Here is a 19,855-nt window from a genome sequence, read left to right as displayed (position 1 = left end):
ATCTTAATCATTCAAACAAGACAGTCCACCTGGCCATTTGTCTGCAAATGGAAGGGAGCCGCTGTGATGTGAAAATCTCATTGTGGATAAAAAACGTCCTTGAAAGATTGCACCATGAACTGAGCACCATTGACCAAAACCAGGGTCTAAGGCAAGCCTTATGTAGAGAACATATTTTGATAGAGCCCTGACAGTCACATCTGCTCTTGCAGACAGACGAGTGATATAAGTAAAATGAGAACAAACATCAGTTGCCATTAACCAGAAAGTATGTAAAAAAGGACTAATGAAATCAATGTGTACTCTTTCCCAAGGTTGTGTGGGGCCTGCCCATGGTGAAAAAACAGTGAAAGGTGCTGCCTGCTGACCTGAACACCGGCGGCAAGCCATGACAAGGTGTTCCACCTCCTGGTCAATTCCTGGTCAAAACATATTGCAGCCCGCCAATTGTTTTGTGTGAGAGATCTCCCAGGGACTTTGATGTAATACACAGAGGACCTCCCACTGCAGATCCCCTGGAACCATGATGTGGGGTGTAAACCCTTCCATCTGTAGGAGAACAGTGCCATTCAAGATGGAGAGGCAGCAGTGCAACACATAAAAATTCATAAGAGGGTCCGATGCCAGGCTCATTGGCTCCTTGGATGGTCATGTTGTGTTGTGCACAACCTGCTGGAGCAGCAGACTTGCTGCCACAGAAGAGGCAATATGAGAACTTATGATGGGGAAGCCATCCACCATGTGCCTCGCATCCATATTCAGTTGAAAACATAGCAGCTATTCCTGCTCAAGTGAGGGGTCAGGACCCATGGGGAGCCAGGACAGAGCATCAGTATTCACATGTTGCAACATGGGACAAAAATGGATCTTGTAATCATACTAGGACAAGGACAGAACCCAACACTGAAGACAATGAGCAGCTTTGTCTGGTAAGGACGCCAACAGGTTAAATAGGTAAATCAAGGGCTTATGGTCAGTAAATAAATATAAGAGATCACATGGAATTTTTTAAGGCATAGACAATAGCAAGAGCTTCTTTTTCCACATGAGAATAATGTTACTCATCAGAGTTGAGTGTTTTCGATGCAAATGCAACAGGTTGTTTGGAGCCAACTGAATGACAGTGGGCCAGGAGCACTCCCACCCTGTACTAGACCACGTCCCGAGGCCAGCACCAGATGCTAGGCGGGTTCAAATGTTGCGAGACACACCATGGAGCAAAGACTATCCTTAAGCTGCATAAATGCTGCCCACAGGCTGCAGACCAAATATAAGGAATGATTTTCAAAGCAACATATGCAAGTAGTAGCTGCTTTGGGAATAAACTGATGATAGTACATCACTTTTCCAAGGAATGCTGGAAGTTCTCATAGATCAGACAGACAGGGCAAAGCTGTAATGGTGATGACATGTTGCTCCATGGGGCACATGCTCTGGGGAAATTTCATGACCCAAATAAACAATGGAAGGCTGGAAAAAGTAAGACTTAGTGAGATTACATTTGAGCCCTGTGGTCTGTAGAACAGTAAACAAAGATCAGAGGCAATGTAGGCAATCTTCTGTGGTAGTACCTGTCTTGATGATATCATCAATATAGTTAATTCAATGAGGGGACACCTGTTGTAATTATTCTAAAAAATGTTGGAAGATGACTGGCACATTTGTGATTTCAAATATTAGCCATTGGTACTGATAGAGGCCAAAAGACGAATTAACCACAACTGTTTTGATGCCTTGTCCAATAGAGTCTGAAGGTAGGCTGTAGCCAGGTTAAGTTTTGAAAAGAATTGACATGAAGTGAACTTTGTTAGCATCTCCTACATGTGAGACAGCTGTAAGAGTCTATGACTACTTGTGCATTAATTGTGACCTTAAAGTCGCCACAGAGCCGAAGGTGTTTGAATAGCTTCTTTACGATACTTGAGGAAATCGGTCTAATCGTTCCCAGTGTCATTAAGCGGATCAAGCTCCTTGTTCATCTGGTCACGTAAAGCAACTGGCACTAGTCGCACCCAAAAAACCGAGGGCAGGCGAAGGATTTGAGGGTGATATACGCTGTGAAATTATTTGCACAACCTAATGCTGGGCAAACAGATCTAAAAACTCAGAACACAATAAATCTAATTTGTGATAAGGCACTTGATCTGACACTAGATGCACTGCATCTGAAAATGAAAAAGCAGACAGTAGCAAAGGCATCTAACCCAAGCATATTTTCAGTTCTCACATCATTAACCACCAAGTACATAACAGAATAGACAACTGACTGGTGAATGTGGGCATGGGATGTGGGAGACAGCAGCAGGTGAACAACCTGTGGCTGAGCCCGGATCAACATAGCCAAATCAGCTGTTCCAACATGGCCATATACCACTGCTGTTGCAAAAATGACCAGAGTAAAGCTTTCACGGAAGAGTCGAACGGCACAAAAACAAAAGAATTCGAAGCATGAGAAAATTCAACCCTCAATGTCACCATTTGTATTCTTAGTAGGAACAAAAGGAAGCATACAGTTGTAGAAGAGAAGCTATTCATTGGGTCATAAAATGACACCAACAAGAATGCAATGCAAGGAGTTTACATGTCTCTTAAGACATTTAACAATTGAGGGTGTAACCTCCCCCTTACTAATCGGCCTATCATGCTTGCGATATAAAATATGACCGTGGATCGCATGTATGTCTAATGGATTTTTACTAATTGGATAAGGCTATCTTTCCTGAAGAAATAATACCGTTAAGTAGGAGGAGAGTGTACAACAGACCCTTCTGATGGAAAAGTCTACTAAAAATAAAAAGTAATTAAACCGAACAGGGTTATAATTTGGAAAAATGAAAGTTATTTTGTGCACTCACTCACGAACAACACTGGACAGAAAATGGGTACCACTGATCGTGAATTAAAAAGTTACACTAATGAACAAAAAGGAAATAATTAACGGTCACCAGCCCACAGGGTAATTTACATCCAAAATCCTGTACAAGATGATGGGAAAGAAAAACATGTATTGTTAAACACTGACATGGCAACTGAAAGTTGTCACTTTATTTTTTTTAACACTAATTTTAAGTGAGTATGTAATGATAAAGAAAACTGAGAAGTCACTCTTACATTATGTTTGTCATTAAATTTTGAAAAAAGGAAAGAAAAAGAAAAGAAAAACAATCGAGTATGATTTGAAAGTATGCAATTAAACTGTATGTTAGTATTGAACTTTGTTACGTGAACAGTGACTTTCAGTGACCTCAACGTAACATCATCAAAGAAATTTAGAAAAAAAAAGCAAGCACTTTTACTTTGCAGTTACTTATTTTGCAAATTGGATTTCAAATTATTGCCTGAACAACTGAGCCTTTTTTTACTGACTTGAACAGAAATAAATAATAGAATACGAACCAAACCAAACAGCCATGTGCTCCAAGCTATATGTAAAATAAATAAAACTTCTGCACTCTTAATTTGTGCATTTCTTTAGATTTGGATTTTTTCCTGTGATTGATGATTCTCAAACTTGAAAAATGAAATTCCTTTACTTTACTCATATACTGAAGCTTCTGTTGTACAACAGCTAATTGAAAGTAGACTTAGGCTAAAATTCTTAAAAGTGAAATTAATCGTCAATAAACTGACTGTAACTATTCAATTTGTTTCTTATGACACTCGGTTACCATATAAGGGAAAAAAAGGAACAAGGAACTGCTTGGTAACAATATCTGAGGACAATGAGGACACAGTCGCCCTGAGTTTAACTGATTATTATTTAAATAAATTTTACCAATCAAATCACATTCAGTTGTGCTGCTGGGTTAGCCGTTAATACTTTCTATCAATGAACAGTCTTACTTCAGTGCTGTGCATACGACTAATCTGTGTTGCTGGAACTGCTGCTGTTGTTGAAGACGGTAGCATCTTGTGGAGCACGGCTAATTACAGGAATGGGCAATCATAATTAATACAGCCTCTTCCGCCCATCCACTGCCCTTACTTCTGCTGCTAGACATCTGGCCGGCGTGCGTACATGATGCCGCCGAAATGGTACTCTCTACTGCGAGAGCATTAACACCACACTTCTGCACACTACAAGTGCTGGAACCCGTCTCCCTCTCTCCCCGCAACAACTCCTTACCCAAAAATTTTACAATGCACGAGCACTGCTATTATCGTTGCTAGTTGATGCAAATAACAGTTCTTTTGGCTTTTCCCCAGAGCTTATAAGTTTCACAGTAAGACACAGATAAATACAATGAAATGTCAACAGACTTCTACCTAAATTTACACATACAGTGAAGCAATGTCCTTACTTATTAAAAGAAAGCATTTAAACTACAAATATTTACATACAATTCAGCCAAAAAAAATTATATATCGATAGCAGGTGCCATACTTCCTGCAATTTCGGTGTTACAAGGGCTCAGAGGCTTCTACTTTCCTCTATAAAGACAATATTCATGTCACATGTTGCTGGTGCAAAGCTATGTGCACACGGTGGACCTGGTGACAGCAGCTGGTGATCGGGCTGCCCGTGGTGGCCACGTCAGATAGTTGCAGGTCACCATTTAAATGTCAGCGTGCACCATGCTTGTCGCAGTGGCCCGACCTACATCCGCTGCATGCAGTAAGTGTAGAACTGTCAGGTTACTACTGAAGTAACACTGTTCTCGTTACTTCGCACTTCACTTAGCGTAGACCGGGACTGTGTCCTAGGCATGCCCGATGTTGACTGACTGGGCACGGCCCGTGCTGCCGGAGTTGTTGTTGTTCTTGTTGTTACGCCGTCAGAGGTCGCGTCCGAATTCTCGCATGCCCTCTGGTGGACGGGACTCTACTTGCGGCAACTACTGTCCGTGACGCGCCGTGTTAATGTGCGCCTCCCGCGATTGGGGCCTGGCTCTCGCTGGGGCATCTCGAAAGATGGCGATGCCGGTGCTGGAGCTACTGGAGGCTGCCAAGGCTGAGAACCATCGCATTGCGGCAGAGTCACAGCGGGGAGAGGAGGTAACATCCCCTGGGAAACCAATAAAGGTGCCGGCAATGGGGAAGCCGGTGTCCGAGAGGTCGGAGGGTGGGTGCCCGAACGTGGACGTAGCTGATTTTGGTGACGACATACCACCCGATCCCCGCCTGCAAGGTATAGAGCCGGCGGCCATTTCGGCGCAGGACCACCGCCAGTATCCAACGTGGATTGCGACCGAACCCCTGGGCCCAGACCGACATACCCAGTGGAAAGCCAGGTACTCCGTTTTGTGAAGACTGGCGAGGACCAGGCCGGAGGAGGTGCAGCAGAGTCCTAGGTTGACGCCCATGGAGGAGCTCTGCGGGGCTGCGTTCTCCCATTGGTGTGGTCCGGTATGCCGTCAAGAAAAACGTCAATGCTTCCTCTGCAGGAAATTCGTGCACATACTTTTTCATCTGCGTCTTAAATGTGCGCACCATGCGCTCGGCTTCCCCATTCGATTGTGGATGGAAGGGGGGAGAGCAAACGTGCCGAATACCGAAGCGCCTACAAAAATCCTGGAAGGTCTGCGAAATAAACTGCGGTCCATTGTCCGAGACCAGGGTAATTGGCAGACCTTCCACAGAAAAGATTTTTGCTAGTGCCTGGATTGCAACGTCTGAACTGGTTGAGGAGCAGCGAACCACATATGGGAATCAGGAATAAGCATCAATGACAATGAGCCAAAAGCCATTGAGAAACGGGCCCGCAAAATCGATGTGAACATGTTCCCATGCTTGGGTTGCCGGCATCCATGAAGAGAACGCTGCCCTGGGAGATGCTTGTTGGCTCGCACACTGGGAACAGGCGGCCACCAAGTGCTCAATTTCTCTGTCAATACCGGGCCAGTACACATGTCTGCGAGCCAAGGTTTTAGCACGGGAAACACCCCAGTGCCCCGCATGTAATAACGTGAGGACCTCCCTGCGTAAACTTGCAGGAACAACCACGCGAGGAGCTGTATCATCGGTAGCCAGAAGGAGAACTCCTTCCAAGACCGAGAGGTGGTCTCGTAGAAGAAAATAATTACGAAGAGGGTCCGAGGCCCGGCCCGGAGGGCGGGATGACCACCCCTGCTGAATGAGGCGAACTACTTGCCGGAGAAGCGGGTCAGCCGCCGTTTCCCTGGCGACTCGAGAACTAGTGATCGGGAAGCCATCAACCGCTTGGCGGGACGCCACATCCAATTGAAAACACATAATCTCCTCTCGATCGAATGTAGGATCCGGGCCCACCGGAAGACGGGAAAGAGCATCGGCATTGGCATGCTGTCCTGTAGGGCGAAAATGAATGTCATAATGGTACTTAGAGAGGAACAAGGCCCAGCGCTGTAGTCTGTGGGCCGCCCTATCCGGAATCTGAGAGGCGGGGCCAAATAACGATATTAACGGCTTATGGTCAGTGATTAACTGAAACTTCGTGCCATACAATAAAGGGTGAAACTTGGTAACAGGGTAGACAATGGCCAAAGCCTCTTTTTCCACCTGGGAGTAATGGGCCTGCGTGGGACTAAGCGTTTTCGACGCAAACACCAGTGGTTGCTCGGAACCATCGGCGTTGCGATGGGCCAGGACCGCTCCCACCCCATACTGCGAAGCATCTGTAGCCAGGACCAACGGCTTATGGGTATCAAAAGTAGCCAAACAAGGGGCTGACATGAGGAGGCCCTTCAACGAGGTGAACGCTTGCTCGCATGCAGGCGACCAATCAAAAGGAACACCCTTGTGCAGAAGGCCATACAGGGGGTGGGCTATAGTGGAAGCCCTGGGAATTAACCGGTGGTAATAGGCTATCTTGCCCAAAAAAGATTGTAACTCTTTCAGCGAAGTGGGCCGAGGAAGGTTGACGATACCTTGGACCAAACTTCCTAGTGGCTGGATGCCATGCCAAGATATGGTGTAGCCCACATACTCAATGGACGGTTGGAAGAAGGTTGACTTATGCAGGTTGCAACGCAAGCCCACAGACCTGAATTTGAGAAAGAGGGTGCGAAGGTTGTGCAAGTGTTCCTTCGTGCTGCGGCCTGTGACAATTATGTCATCCAGGTAATTAATACAATGAGGGATTGTCGACGTGACATGCTCAAGATAACACTGGAATATCGCCGGGGCACTGGATATTCCAAAGGCCAACCGCTGGTATTGGTAAAGGCCAAACGGGGTGTTGACGACCGCCAGCCGTTTGGAGTCCTCATCAAGTGGTATCTGATGATAAGCCTCCGAAAGATCGATTTTAGAAAAATATTGGCCTCCCGCCATGGCGGAGAACAATTCATCAGCACGAGGCATAGGATAGGTGTCCACCACCAATTGGGAATTAATGGTGGCCTTGAAATCGCCACAAAGACGTAATTTTCCCGAGGGCACGACATACCTCCGCATCGGCAACATGAAACGCCTGGAAATGCTGCCGAAGGCGATGTTCATATGCGTCCCAATCCTCCACCGTCTCGTTATACGGGGGAAAGGGAGGAGGGAACTGCGCCGGAGCAGACGGTGTGGAGAGCAACGCCGGAAGCACTTGTTTCATGGTGGCCATGAGCTCCGTCTGCTGCGCCACCAAAACCCGTACCAAATCCTCCATGCCATGGAGAAGCTGCGAAATCGGAACAACGACGCAACACGCGAAAGAACGACCCTACTCGTCGCCAATTGTGAAGTAACACTGTTCTCGTTACTTCGCACTTCACTTAGCGTAGACCGGGACTGTGTCCTAGGCATGCCCGATGTTGACTGACTGGGCACGGCCCGTGCTGCCGGAGTTGTTGTTGTTGTTCTTGTTGTTACACCGGCAGAGGTCGCGTCCGAATTCTCGCGTGCCCTCTGGTGGACGGGACTCTACTTGTGGCAACTACCGTCCGTGACGCGCCGTGCCAATGTGCGCCTCCCGCGATCTTTCTGGTGGCTACTACAACTACAGTCTGCTGCTATAAACTTTGAGCATGCAACCACCTTAAACATTAAGGTGAAATATTGTGTATCACTGGGGATGTGGACCTTGGCTTACAACACAAAATCTACAACCTCAAGATGTGATGCATGCTGGTGGAAACTTTTGGCTCATCTCAGTTATTCTATGTGTATCTGAATAATATATTATTGAACAAGGTGGCACATTGTTTAGCACACTGGACTCGCATTCAGGAGGATGACACTTCAGACCTGCATCTGGGCATCCTGATTTAGGTTTCTGTGATCTCCGTACATCGCTTCATGATCCCCTCTTCCCAAATCAATGAACCAAATAATATAGCACATTGTCTAGTTGACATTTATTTTCCTAGCTGCTTGTGAGAACTAAATGAACTATTATTTTTGTGTTATGGTAAACACCATTCTAAATTTTCCGAATTTGAGAATGTTTTGGACCTCATGTTTGGATGTTGTTTTCACATCTAATGAATCTAAAGGAAAAGTCCTTGAAGGCAATGGATGTTTTAAAGTGCCTCAAATATAGGCCTCTTAGAGACCAGTGTGCATCTGCTCCAGATCTATATAGCTTTTGTATGATCCCAGTTAAAATAGTGAATACATTTTATGTAGATTAGCAATACCTTTGTGCCAGAAGACCATTGAAACTTCCACCAAGAGTGGCCACAAGTGCCAGCAAGACCAATCCAATAGCGAGCCTCCTCTCAGAATGATTTTAGATTTACTGACATTGTTAATGGATATAAGACCAAGATTGTCATGAAATGCTCTGTGTAAACATTATCTTTCAGAAGTTGCCTATGGGTCATTCCATCACCATGATGACAAAATTAAATCAAAGCAATATACAGTTTTCGTACAGCATTACATGCCACCATGAGGGGAGTGGGGCATCTGAGATGTATTTTTGTTGGATGCTCTGACATCCTGAGTGCTTTTGAAGCTATATGGCATATGTTCCCAGCAGATAAACACACCCAGAAAATTCACAACACCCTTCTCTGCCCACTAAGGCTGACAATTAAAGTAACAGGCTGCTGGGTAACACACCACAAAGGAATCCAAAGAAATGAAACAGCAGATTTATCAGCTAAGAAGGCGTGCACTGAAAATCATACAGTTCAATTTGCTGCTCCCTTTCTTGCAATCTCCTCGCTGTTCAGGGACGTGTTTTCATTATGTTAGCGGAACGAGTGGTTCAAGCAGTTTTTTTGTAAACCATATATCAGTAACACATTTCTGAATATTGTTCTTAACTTGTGAACACATCCATATTTTAAGATGATTTTAGAGCACTGACCCCTTTTCTCACTTTGTTTATTGTGTGTGCTTGTGGATGTAGTTTAGTGAAAAATGGGGAAGAGTGGTGAAATGGTTAGTATGATTAGCTCTCTGGACTTGCCATTGAGGAGGAACAGAGTTCAAATCCATGTCCTGTCCTCCAGATTAAAGTTTTTTGTAGTTTCCCTAAATGAGTTAAACTGAATACGTTTGTTCCTTTAACCTCACCATCAATCTGACCTTAAACTCTGTAATTGGATAGATAAAAATTCTACTCACCAAGCAGCAGCAGAACACACACACATAAAAGAAAGTTATAATTAGGTAAGCTTTCGGAGCCTGTGGCTCCTTCATCAGGCAGAGGGGTTGAAGGGGAAGGAAGAGGGGTGAAGAAAAAGTACTGGAGAGGTCTAGGAAAAGGGGTAGATTTTGGGAAAGTCATTCGAACCACGGGTCAGGGGAGAATGACCAGACGGGTTGACAAGGAAAGAGTGATTGTTGGGGACTGCATCAGATGGGATTTGAAACCTGAGAGCTTAAAGGTGGAAGACAGGGTACTATTCAAGACAGAGTTAACTGCTTAAACATCATGCATGAGTTAATAAGAGTGAAAAGCTAAGTGCATTGTATGTAACAGAGGTGAAAAATAGACAGGTAAGACTATGAAAGACGTAGAAAACTAAAATGGAGTGAAGAAAAGAGTAGTTACTGTGTAGAAATTAACATAAATTAAGGCCAGGTGGGTGGCAAGAACCAATGGCATGTTGTAGGGCTAGTTCCCACCTTCGGAGTTCCGAGAAACTAGTGTCTGGGTCAAGAATCCAGATGGAATGTGTGGTGAAACAGGTACCAAGATCATCATTGTCATGTTGTAGAGCAGGCTCTGCAACAAGAGATATTGTGTGTTGCCAGTATATGCCCTCTGTCTATGCCCATACATCCTAATTGATAATTTGGTGGTAGCTATGGCTATGTAAAAGGCCGAACAGTATTTACGTAACAGCTGGTGTATGACGTGTCATTTCACAGGTGGCTCTCCTTTGATAGCTTATGTTTTGCATGTTACAGAGCTGGTATAGATGGTGGTAGGAGGGTGCATAGGGCAAATCTTGCAGCGGGGACGGTCACAGGGTCACATGGGTAGGAGCCGTAGGGTAGGGGGTGGGTGCAGCAGGAGCATAGGGTCTGACAAGAATATTGCAGATATTGGGAGGGTGATGAAAAGCTATTCTAGGTGTGGTGGCTTAAGTCTCAGACAGAATGGATTTCATGTCAGAGCATGCTTTTAGGAAGTCATGGCCTTGTCAAAGTAGCTGATTAATACATTCCACACCAGGATAATACTGAGTGACCAGTGCTGTGCCCCGAAGCCTTTTTTTGAGGGATCAGCATTACTTGGATTGGATGTGACGGCTCAGAAAATCTGCTTTTGAACTAGGCTGGCTCGTTGGAGTGATCAGCATTACCAGGATTGGATGTGATGGCCCAGAAAATATGCTTTTGAACTAGGCTGGCTCATGGGGCGATTACGTCCAGTGAAGGCTGAGGTGTGGATGGTGATATATTGCTGTAAAGAGTGTGCTTCTGAACAAATACATTTGCCTCAAATGCCAAGGTTGTACGGGAGGGAATGTTCGACATGGAAAGGATGGCAACTGTCAAAATGTAAGTACTGTTGTTTGTTAGTGGGTTTAATGTAGACAGAAGTGTGTAGCTCTCCTTCAGTGAGGATGAGATCAAAATCAAGGAAAGTGTCACAGGATTCGGAATAGGACCATGTGAAATTTAATTGGGGGAAGGTAGTCAGAGATTCCAGGAATTTCAACAGGTCAGCCTCACCATGAGTCCATATGGTAAAGGTGTCATCAGTGTATCTAAACCTTTCCAGGGGCTGAAGCCTTGTGGATCCTAGGAAAGCCCCCTCCAAGCAACTCATGAAAAGATTGGCATAGGAATGAGCCATCCTGGTTCCCATGGCCATACCCCTGATGTGTTTGTATGTCTGCTCCTCAAAGGTGAAGTAGTTGTTGGTAAGTATAAAGTTGGTTGAGATGAATAGGAAGGATGTAATAGGTTTGGAATCACGTGGACACTGAGGAAATCCTCAGCAGCAGACAGACCGTGTAAGTGGGGGATGTTGGTATAGAGGGAGGTCGCATCAATGGTGACAAGCAAGGTGTGTAGTGGTAGTGGGACAAGAATGGATTTCAGATGATCTAGGAAATGGTTGATATCTTTGATATTAGAGGGAAGTCTTTGTACTATGGGTTGCAGGTGCTGATCAGCTAAGGCAGATATACATTTGGTACGTGCTTTGAAGCCAGCAACTATAGGACAGCCAAGATGATTTGGTCTGTGGATCTGAAAAAGCAGGTAAAAGTTGGATGTGCGTGGTTTGGGCGGGGCAAGAAGTTCTGTGGATTGAGGTGCGAGTCCGTGCGAGCGGCCTGATGTTTTCAACAGGGACTGCAGGTCAGTTTGAATCACAGGGATGGTATCTTGATGGCAGATGCTGTATGTAGGGATGTCAGACAGTTGGCGTAGACCTTCACTAACATACTCCCTTTGTTCAAGTACCACAGTGGTAGATCCTTTATCTGCTGGGAGGATAATGATAGAGTAGCCGGCCGGAGTGGCCGAGCGGTTCTAGACGCTACAGTCTGGAACCGCACGACCACTACGGTCGCAGGTTCGAATCCTGCCTCGGGCATGGATGTGTGTGACGTCCTTAGGTTAGTTAGGTTTAAGTAGTTCTAAGTTCTAGGGGACTGATGACCTCAGCTGTTAAGTCCCATGGTGCTCAGAGTCATTTGAACCATTTTTGATAATGATAGAGTCATCAACTTTCAGGGAATGTAGAGCCAGGAGTTCTGCAGAGGACAGGGTAGGGTCGTGTTGTAGGGACCTGAGGGAGGGCTGTGAAGCAATGCTGGATGTGAGGAATTCTTGGAAGACTTGTGAGGGATGTTTTTGAGGTAGTGGTGGTGGATCAGGGTGGGATCGTGCTTGGAACTGTTCAAGGCAGGGTACAGTGTGCTGTTGGAAATGTTTTGGGATTTGGTTGCAAAGTGATATTTCCAGTTGACAATTTGTGTGAAGGAAAGTAGGTTCTTTACCAAAGCAGCATTATCAAATGCAGGTGTAGGGCTGAAACTGGGACTATTAGATAATACATATAATTCAGGAGGGGAAAGTGCTTTAGTTGAGAGATTGAGGACACTGTACTGTTGTGGCTAGTTCTTTTGACTGTGGGTTATTCTTGGTCTGGGAGGCAGTGGTGAAGGCAGTGGGATGTTAAGGAGGTTGGCCAAGCTCAGTTTGTAGGAGAGGATTGGTGTTGGTGGGGCTGTTTAGGTAGATGCAGAGGAACAGGAAGGGAAACACCACTGTTCAGGTTGTTTAGAAGAAGGTGGGATATTTTTTTGAGGTGAAGTCTGGCATGTTGTTGCAATTTGAAGTTGGCATGACAGATAGGAAACATGAGGGGGCAGATAGCTGCAGGATTTTGTAGAGGGAGAGAAGTCTGGTGGAGTGGAAATTGGCTTATGAGGCATAAAGGTCACAGATTAGCCAGGTAAGAGAAAGAGATTGCTGTATTTGAAACTGTACTAAGTGGGCATTATTATACTCTGATATCCACTTTCTGCATGTAATGCATGCCTGACTTATTAAGGGGTAATGGGCAGGGGTGTATCCTATAATTCTCCAGCTGACAGTGGAGGTTGGAAAATCTACTTCCAAGATTGTCCTAGAATCATCTGAGCCTCTGGTTTAAGCCTCCCATTTGGCTCTGACCCAGAGGACTGTGTTTGTTACTGGGAATAATGACACAGAGGACTGTGATTGTTACTGGGAATGATGCTGCAAAATGCTATCTCTGCTTCCACCCTGCAAGCTTGAAAACTCCAAGATCCATGTCCCTGCACAACAGAACAGTCAAACATTGTGAGCACTATCTCTGAACTAGAGTTTATAACTGCAATAAATGACATCATATCAAGGAAAGTGTCCGGACCTGATGGAATACTACTGGAGTTTCTAAAGAACATAGGTCCAAGAGCATGCACATGGCTCTGCAAATTTTTCTCCGCCATACTTGAGACTGGAAACATCCCAAGCAAATGGAAGGAGTCAATGATAATAGCTATCTTGAAGCCTGGAAAGAATGAGAGAGATTCCAAGAGCTACAGACCTATCTCTCTGCTGTGTTTCATGTACAAACTTCTTGCGAAAATTCTCCTAAAGAGAGTGACCCACTAATAGCTGCAGCAATACCCGTGGAGCAAGGTGGTTTCAGGTCGAAGAGGAGCTCTGCCATCAAGTCACGTGGTTTTCAGAACAAGAAAAAGATCGGTGTAGTATTTATAGATCTCTCAGCTGCTTACGACACAGTATGGCTTAAAGGATTACTGTATAAGCGTGCTACAGTAATCAGATGTAAGAAGTCATTAAAGCTCTTGTATAATATGCTATCCACAAGTAAGTACAGAGTACATCTTCATGGAAAAAACAAGCAAATCCCAAATCCTCAGTAATGGACTGCCACAAGACTCTGTCCTAGCTCCTTTACTGTTTAATTTCTACATCTCTGATATGCCGGAACTCAAATCACGGAAGTTTGCATATGCTGATGATCAGGCTATTGCTTTGCATGGTGAGTCATTCAAACAATTGGAATCAGGCCTAAATTCGACTTGGTGCAGCTTTATAACTACTAAATCATCTGGCATCTGAACTTTTATGCATCAAAAACAGTAAGCACAGTGATGCCCTTGAATAACAAACAAGCAGACAGGAAGCTGTGCTTGAATATAGTAGGCCAGAATATAAGACATGAAAGAGCACCAAAATACCTGGGTGTTAAACTGGACCACAACCTAACATTCAAAGAACACCTGCAGGATGTCAGCCAAAAACTCAGAGGCAGAGTCAGTATCATCCAGAAACTTGCAGGCTCTACCTGGGGAAGTAATACTACGACTCTTCGTACTTCCTCCTTGGCTCTAGTCTACAGCGTTGCAGAATACTGTGCACCTGTATGGGCCAACAGTTCGCACATCAATAAAGTAGATGTTCGCCTAAATGACACCTTGCAAACAATAACTGTGACAGTAAGACCAACCCCAACACCATGGCTCTCTATGTTGGCAAACACTGAACCTCCCTCACTCCTCAGACAACATACAATCAGAAGAGAAATGCAAAAAATTACTGCTGACACCACACTCCCAATACACGCTGATGCGCATGGCCCGACACGATTAAAGTCAAGAAATCCCTTCTGGAACCACTCCTTGAACAACCAGGACACCATAGCAGAATGGAAACACCTATGGCAACAAGCAAGTGTTAACAATGGACACCTCATTAAGAACACGGCTGATCATGTTCCTGGCCTCAACATCCCTCAGAGAACCTGGGTGGCACTAAACAGAATGAGAACTGGTGTTGGACGGTGCAACGAGCTGATGGCCAAGTAGGGCTAAAAGGACGATTGCTCATTGTGACTGCGGCAAAATACGGTCGATCCAGCACATAATCAAGTGTGAAATTCATGGTTTTTGGGATGGTTCACTAGAGGATCTGCATAGACTCACAGACTGTACCATATCTTGGCTTTGTAATTTAAGTGTTTCTGTTTAATTGTTAATTTTTTTTACAGATTACAACATGTATGCATTATTGGTTTACAAGTACTGTAATATGTATAACTAAATTTATAATGAATAATGTTTTGCTACATTTGCGTGTTGATTAAGTTTCCCATGCTGAATATGTATAGTACTATAAGGCATCCAGCATATCGAACGCAAAATAAATAAATAACCCTGCAAGCGAGGCTAGTTGTCTTCATCAAAGAAGCCAGCTGGGTGTAGGAACCAAGGGTGACTTCTGTACCAGGCAACAGATGTTATTCGTGCCAAGATGAACCACATTTTGCAGGCAGGGTGCACCCCCATTGTGCTCGCTGTTGGCAGAGCTGCCTCCACATTGTGGACATGACCCTCCAGCAAGCAAACAGAATGGACACTGCCCTTCCTTCCTGACATGTCTGCTGTTTTTCTGCATAATGTTGGAGCTCATAGTTACAAACAGTCCCACCCTCTGTGCGTGTTCAGATCTTTCACGAAGGTCAGCCCCAGTCTCAACAGACATGGCGGCTCTTGCTGTCTCAGATGTATTGTTGGCAGTGGACTATACCTCAAACCCTTTTTTGTGGCATAAGGGAATAGCCATGCACCCGGTACCCATTTTCCCCTTTTGCGCAGATATTTGTGAGCCTGCCACTGTTCATTATTTATCATTAGGATAGTGTTGACAGCCAGGATAAGCCAATCAGAAATTGCTGCAAAATCAGGGATCCCATGCAATGCTATAGTCTTTAGAATTGTCAAAGCATTCATCAGAAGTGCCCCAATACCAGTGCAGCAGCCTGAAGTTTGTCAACTGTGGTCAACACAGCTTCCAGCTGTTTATGGCCTACGTAGCTTCCAGCAGCTTACACACCGTGGCCAGTTCTACCTTCATCCATACACAACAGGTGCAGTCCCTGTCCATCTTTAATAAATGTTTGATTATATCCCAAAGAATATGCGGAGTGGCCGAGCGGTTCTAGGCGCTTCAGTCTGGAACCGCGCGACCGCTATGGTCGCAGGTTCAAATCCTGCCTCGAGCATGGATGTGTGTGATGTCCTTAGGTTAGTTAGGTTTAAGTAGTTCTAAGTTCTAGGGGACTGATGACCTCAGCTGTTAAGTCCCATAGTGCTCAGAGCCATTTGAACCAAAGAATATGACATCAACCTAAGTAGACGCTGGACACAATTTACAGTCTGCTGCTGCTATGCCACTTCTGGTTTTTACTTCACTCCAAAAGCAGCTCACACAATGCAAATGCTGTAAAATTTATGCAGTAACCTATTCTAAGTTAGTATACACTAGTCAACACAGTTAAATACACAATTCACATCTTCAAAAAAGCACATACGAACAAAAACTGTATTAAATCATCAGAGTAAACAGAAACTGCTACTGCTGGCACATTCTCTGGCCACCTCTGCTATGGCTACATGGGTTACTGTATTCAAAAGTTGCTCAATCGACGCCCGTTTTCAAACATGTTTTAAATGTTTGAATTAAGATGGGTTTCAAGGTGCATGTGTTAGCTTAAGTGTTAAAGATAAAGATGCATCAATTAGTGACTGTGGTTAGAGACTTTAAATTTTCATTGCAGTGCGTAATATGACATTTCTTTCTGTAATGGCATTGTCGTCAACAGGATGTAGGTATTTCTCCATAATACTGTCAAAATATAGCTTAAAAGCAGGTGCTCATAATTCACTTCAGAGTTAACTTCATTTTATAAATTAATAAAAGGTGTCACAGTACCGCAGATGTTGTCATGTAGATATTTGCTTTTAGTATCAATGGAGAATATGTGAGAATTATTTACAATTTTCGACAAAAGTAGTAGATTTCTTTACCAGATAATAGTTGGAAATATTGAATCTTTTTTTACTTCCCTCATTTGTGCTTTTACAGACACTATCATGTTTCATTTGATATTTCTTTTGTTCAGGAATTGCATGCTACCTGTCAGGCTATGCAGCAGAGGCTTGTAGAACTGGTTGGAAAATTAGCCAATGATGAAATCACTGCAGAATTATTGCGTGTCAATGATGAATTGAATAATCTGTTTTTGAGGTAAGTGACATTTGCATTGATGAATTTTAGAACATTTTTGGTAAGCGTCAGTGAATGTGGCATTATAAATACCTGATTTTTTTCTGTCAGTGTTCATAAAATGTAACTGATTCATGTGTCATGTGCTTTGACTCTCTTAATGAATTTGGTCTTTAAATAATAGTTCCAAATAGTGAACAGGAAATAGAGATATTGTATTCACATAACAGGGAACTCGCTGTCCAATGAAATCAGTGGAAAAAACCTTGCAAGGGGCTAAAATGAATGAAAGTTGACATCTACGGGTAATTTTGAGCGAGGAAAATAAAAATTACACAAGTGAAGCAAAAATAGCTATCAAGGATCAGCTAAAACTTGAGTCAGTTCTTCTATTTCTCATCAGAATCAGCAGTCAGGACTGGATAAATACTTCACAAAGAATTTCAGAATATTGGATACAAATTCCTAGATCAGACCATGACAGTATTTGGCAGTTTTAACCAGCCAGCCGTAGTGATTTCTCAGGTTTTCTCGGCATGATTTATTTATGATGTGCCTTTGGTTTGTTCTTAATATTTTCTATCAAACAGGAAATAACTTGATGTCAAAATTTGTGTAAAAGGTTCTGTGAAACAATTGTCAAACTTTTCTGCTATTAACTCCAAGGAATCATAAAGTGGAAGTCTTGTAAAGAGGGAGAGAACATTGAAACTGAGCATAACATCTGCATCCTGACGCCACAGTTGACTGAGACTGTATATAAAGTCATCAGACTTCCCGACATACTCACTGAGAATGCGTTTCAGATATTTTGGCAGTGTGTAGATTTTCCAATATTACTAACTATGGGTCTTAGAGGAATTCTTTCCTTGTTTACCGTTGGAAGCCCATATAATTGTGACATGGCAAGCCTGTCTCATAGAGAAGAGTTGTCATCTTCCTCACGACTTTATTTGTAGGATCAACATCTATCTGTCTGTATGCAACATTGTTCAAAACATAAAAAAATTTCTTGTTGTAGTCCACATGTGATGTGAGGACTATGGTGTTGCACTCGTCAGGTGGCAGAACTAGTTTCCTTGTCCTCATGCAGATTTCTCAAAGCTTCTCATTCTCTCTTGCGATGTTTGATCTTACAAGGAGTGGTCTCCAGCAGTGGGATTGACTTTCTGAAACAACCTGTATAGTGATGTAGGTTAAGATCCCCAGTATCACACACTATAGCCATTCATGCTGGTGGACAATCGTTTGCTAGTAATTGACAGAAAAAAAAATCAGAATTTTGTATGATGCTTAATAGCTTTAAAAGAGGAGATTAATGTAGAATGGTTGTGTGATGCAATGTCTACTGTAAAGCCTCCATGTGCTGAAGGTCGTGGGTTCGAATAGCATCAAGTGCCTTAAAATAAATCTTTACCAAAATTACTTTGATCATTACTTTTATTCAATTAATTGGTTTAAATGTAATTTTTTATTTCTTTTCCTTTGTCAAATTTTAAACATTGTATGAATTATTTCATTTGTTCTCATTTTCAGCTTGGAATTTTTGTGTATATGAATTTCATTATATTTATCTATTTCAATATTTAAATATTTGAAAATGCTGCTCCATCAGTTAATAAACAAAAGATAAAATAATCTATTTATATTGACTGTGCAATAGTATTGAAAATGCTTTTTTTATTTTTTTGGAATGGTAATCATTGTACAAACATTTAAAACATAACCCAAATTCCTTAATATGCTACGGACATAAAACAGGAAGTGAAGAGTTAAGCACAAGAAGGGATTATAAGTAAAATAAAATTCAAGAAAAATGAGGAACAGAAATAATGACTGCAGTAACATGAACGAAAAAATAGGATGATAAAATGAAAGAAATTAAATCAAAATTAACTGAAATCATGGGAACAAAGACTTCAAATGATAAAAGAATGATAGGATGAGAAGTGAGAGCAAATGAAGAATCAGATATGATGATTAAAATAATGTGAGAAAGGAACATAAATATAAAATTATATTTAAACCAGTTAATTGAATACAAATAATGATCAAAGTAAATTTGATAAACATTTAAAAATAAAAAAAGGAGTACATAATGAGATTGAAACCCATGACCTTGTCCATGTCAGGGCCTTACCCTATCCATTACACCATGCAGCCAATCAATATGAGTGTACTAAATTAATGATATTGAGTGTCAAGCAAAATTTCAATTCCCCCCTCCCAATCAATAACTCCCAAATGAGGGCCTACCAGGGTGAATGGCTGCAGGGTGTGCTAGCTGGGATATTAACCTACATCACAGTATATACGGATTCAAAAAGTCAGTCCAACTTCTGGTGACCTCTCCTTGTTAGCATTGGTGTCTTGGCAAGTGCTGTATAAGTTTTGCATCAACTCTCTTTGGTGCGTCTTGTGGGGAAGAAGCTATAACATGTTCTTCGGAGCTTATGTGATCTGCTATTGGTAGCATTGTTAAGAGCTGGTGTGAAATTTACGTCATTAGCACAGATCTTCACTGTATCTTTGTCCAGATATTTGATTGTGAATGCATGTCCATAGACCTAGAAACCTAACAAAAATAGGGGTGGGAAGAAGCATTATGAGAAATTAGGGAGGAGGAGAGAGGAATCTTAGAAAATATGGTGGAAACAGGGCTAGAATTAAGTGTACAACAGTAACTAGGGGAGACTATGTCAAGGGGGATTGCAACATCTAGATGGTGTCGGTTGCCAAGCGGCCATTGCACCACTGGGTGTCCATTATTGTCCTTGGACATAATTTAAGAGTTGTTCATAATCGTTAGCAGCTGCATTTGGTCATGTCCACATCGAAAGCCATGTGATAGTTGATATATGACATGGCTGCTCTCACAGATGGTACTACGTCTGATGGGATTTTAGACTTTGGCTTATTAAAGAAAGGTAAAGTTCCAGATTGTGGTCCTAGATGGGCCAATCGGGCCCGA

The 19,855-nt window shown here is 43.1% G+C and overlaps 1 protein-coding gene across 2 annotated transcripts in view; it reads left to right on the top strand.

The window, feature by feature from the left end:
* Positions 1-19,855, top strand: part of LOC126252039 (target of Myb protein 1) — a 132,840-nt gene that overhangs the window by 50,537 nt on the left and 62,448 nt on the right. For both annotated transcript variants that reach the window (XM_049952831.1, XM_049952830.1), the window contains exon 6: positions 16,781-16,905. In XM_049952831.1, coding sequence (XP_049808788.1) covers positions 16,781-16,905 — 125 coding nt within the window. The remainder of the gene's footprint in view (positions 1-16,780; positions 16,906-19,855) is intronic.

This window comes from Schistocerca nitens, chromosome 4 (assembly GCF_023898315.1).
Source record: "Schistocerca nitens isolate TAMUIC-IGC-003100 chromosome 4, iqSchNite1.1, whole genome shotgun sequence".
Taxonomy (NCBI): domain Eukaryota; kingdom Metazoa; phylum Arthropoda; class Insecta; order Orthoptera; family Acrididae; genus Schistocerca; species Schistocerca nitens.
The sequence above is the reverse complement of the archived record's forward strand: the minus strand, read 5'-3'. Positions and strand labels throughout refer to the sequence as shown.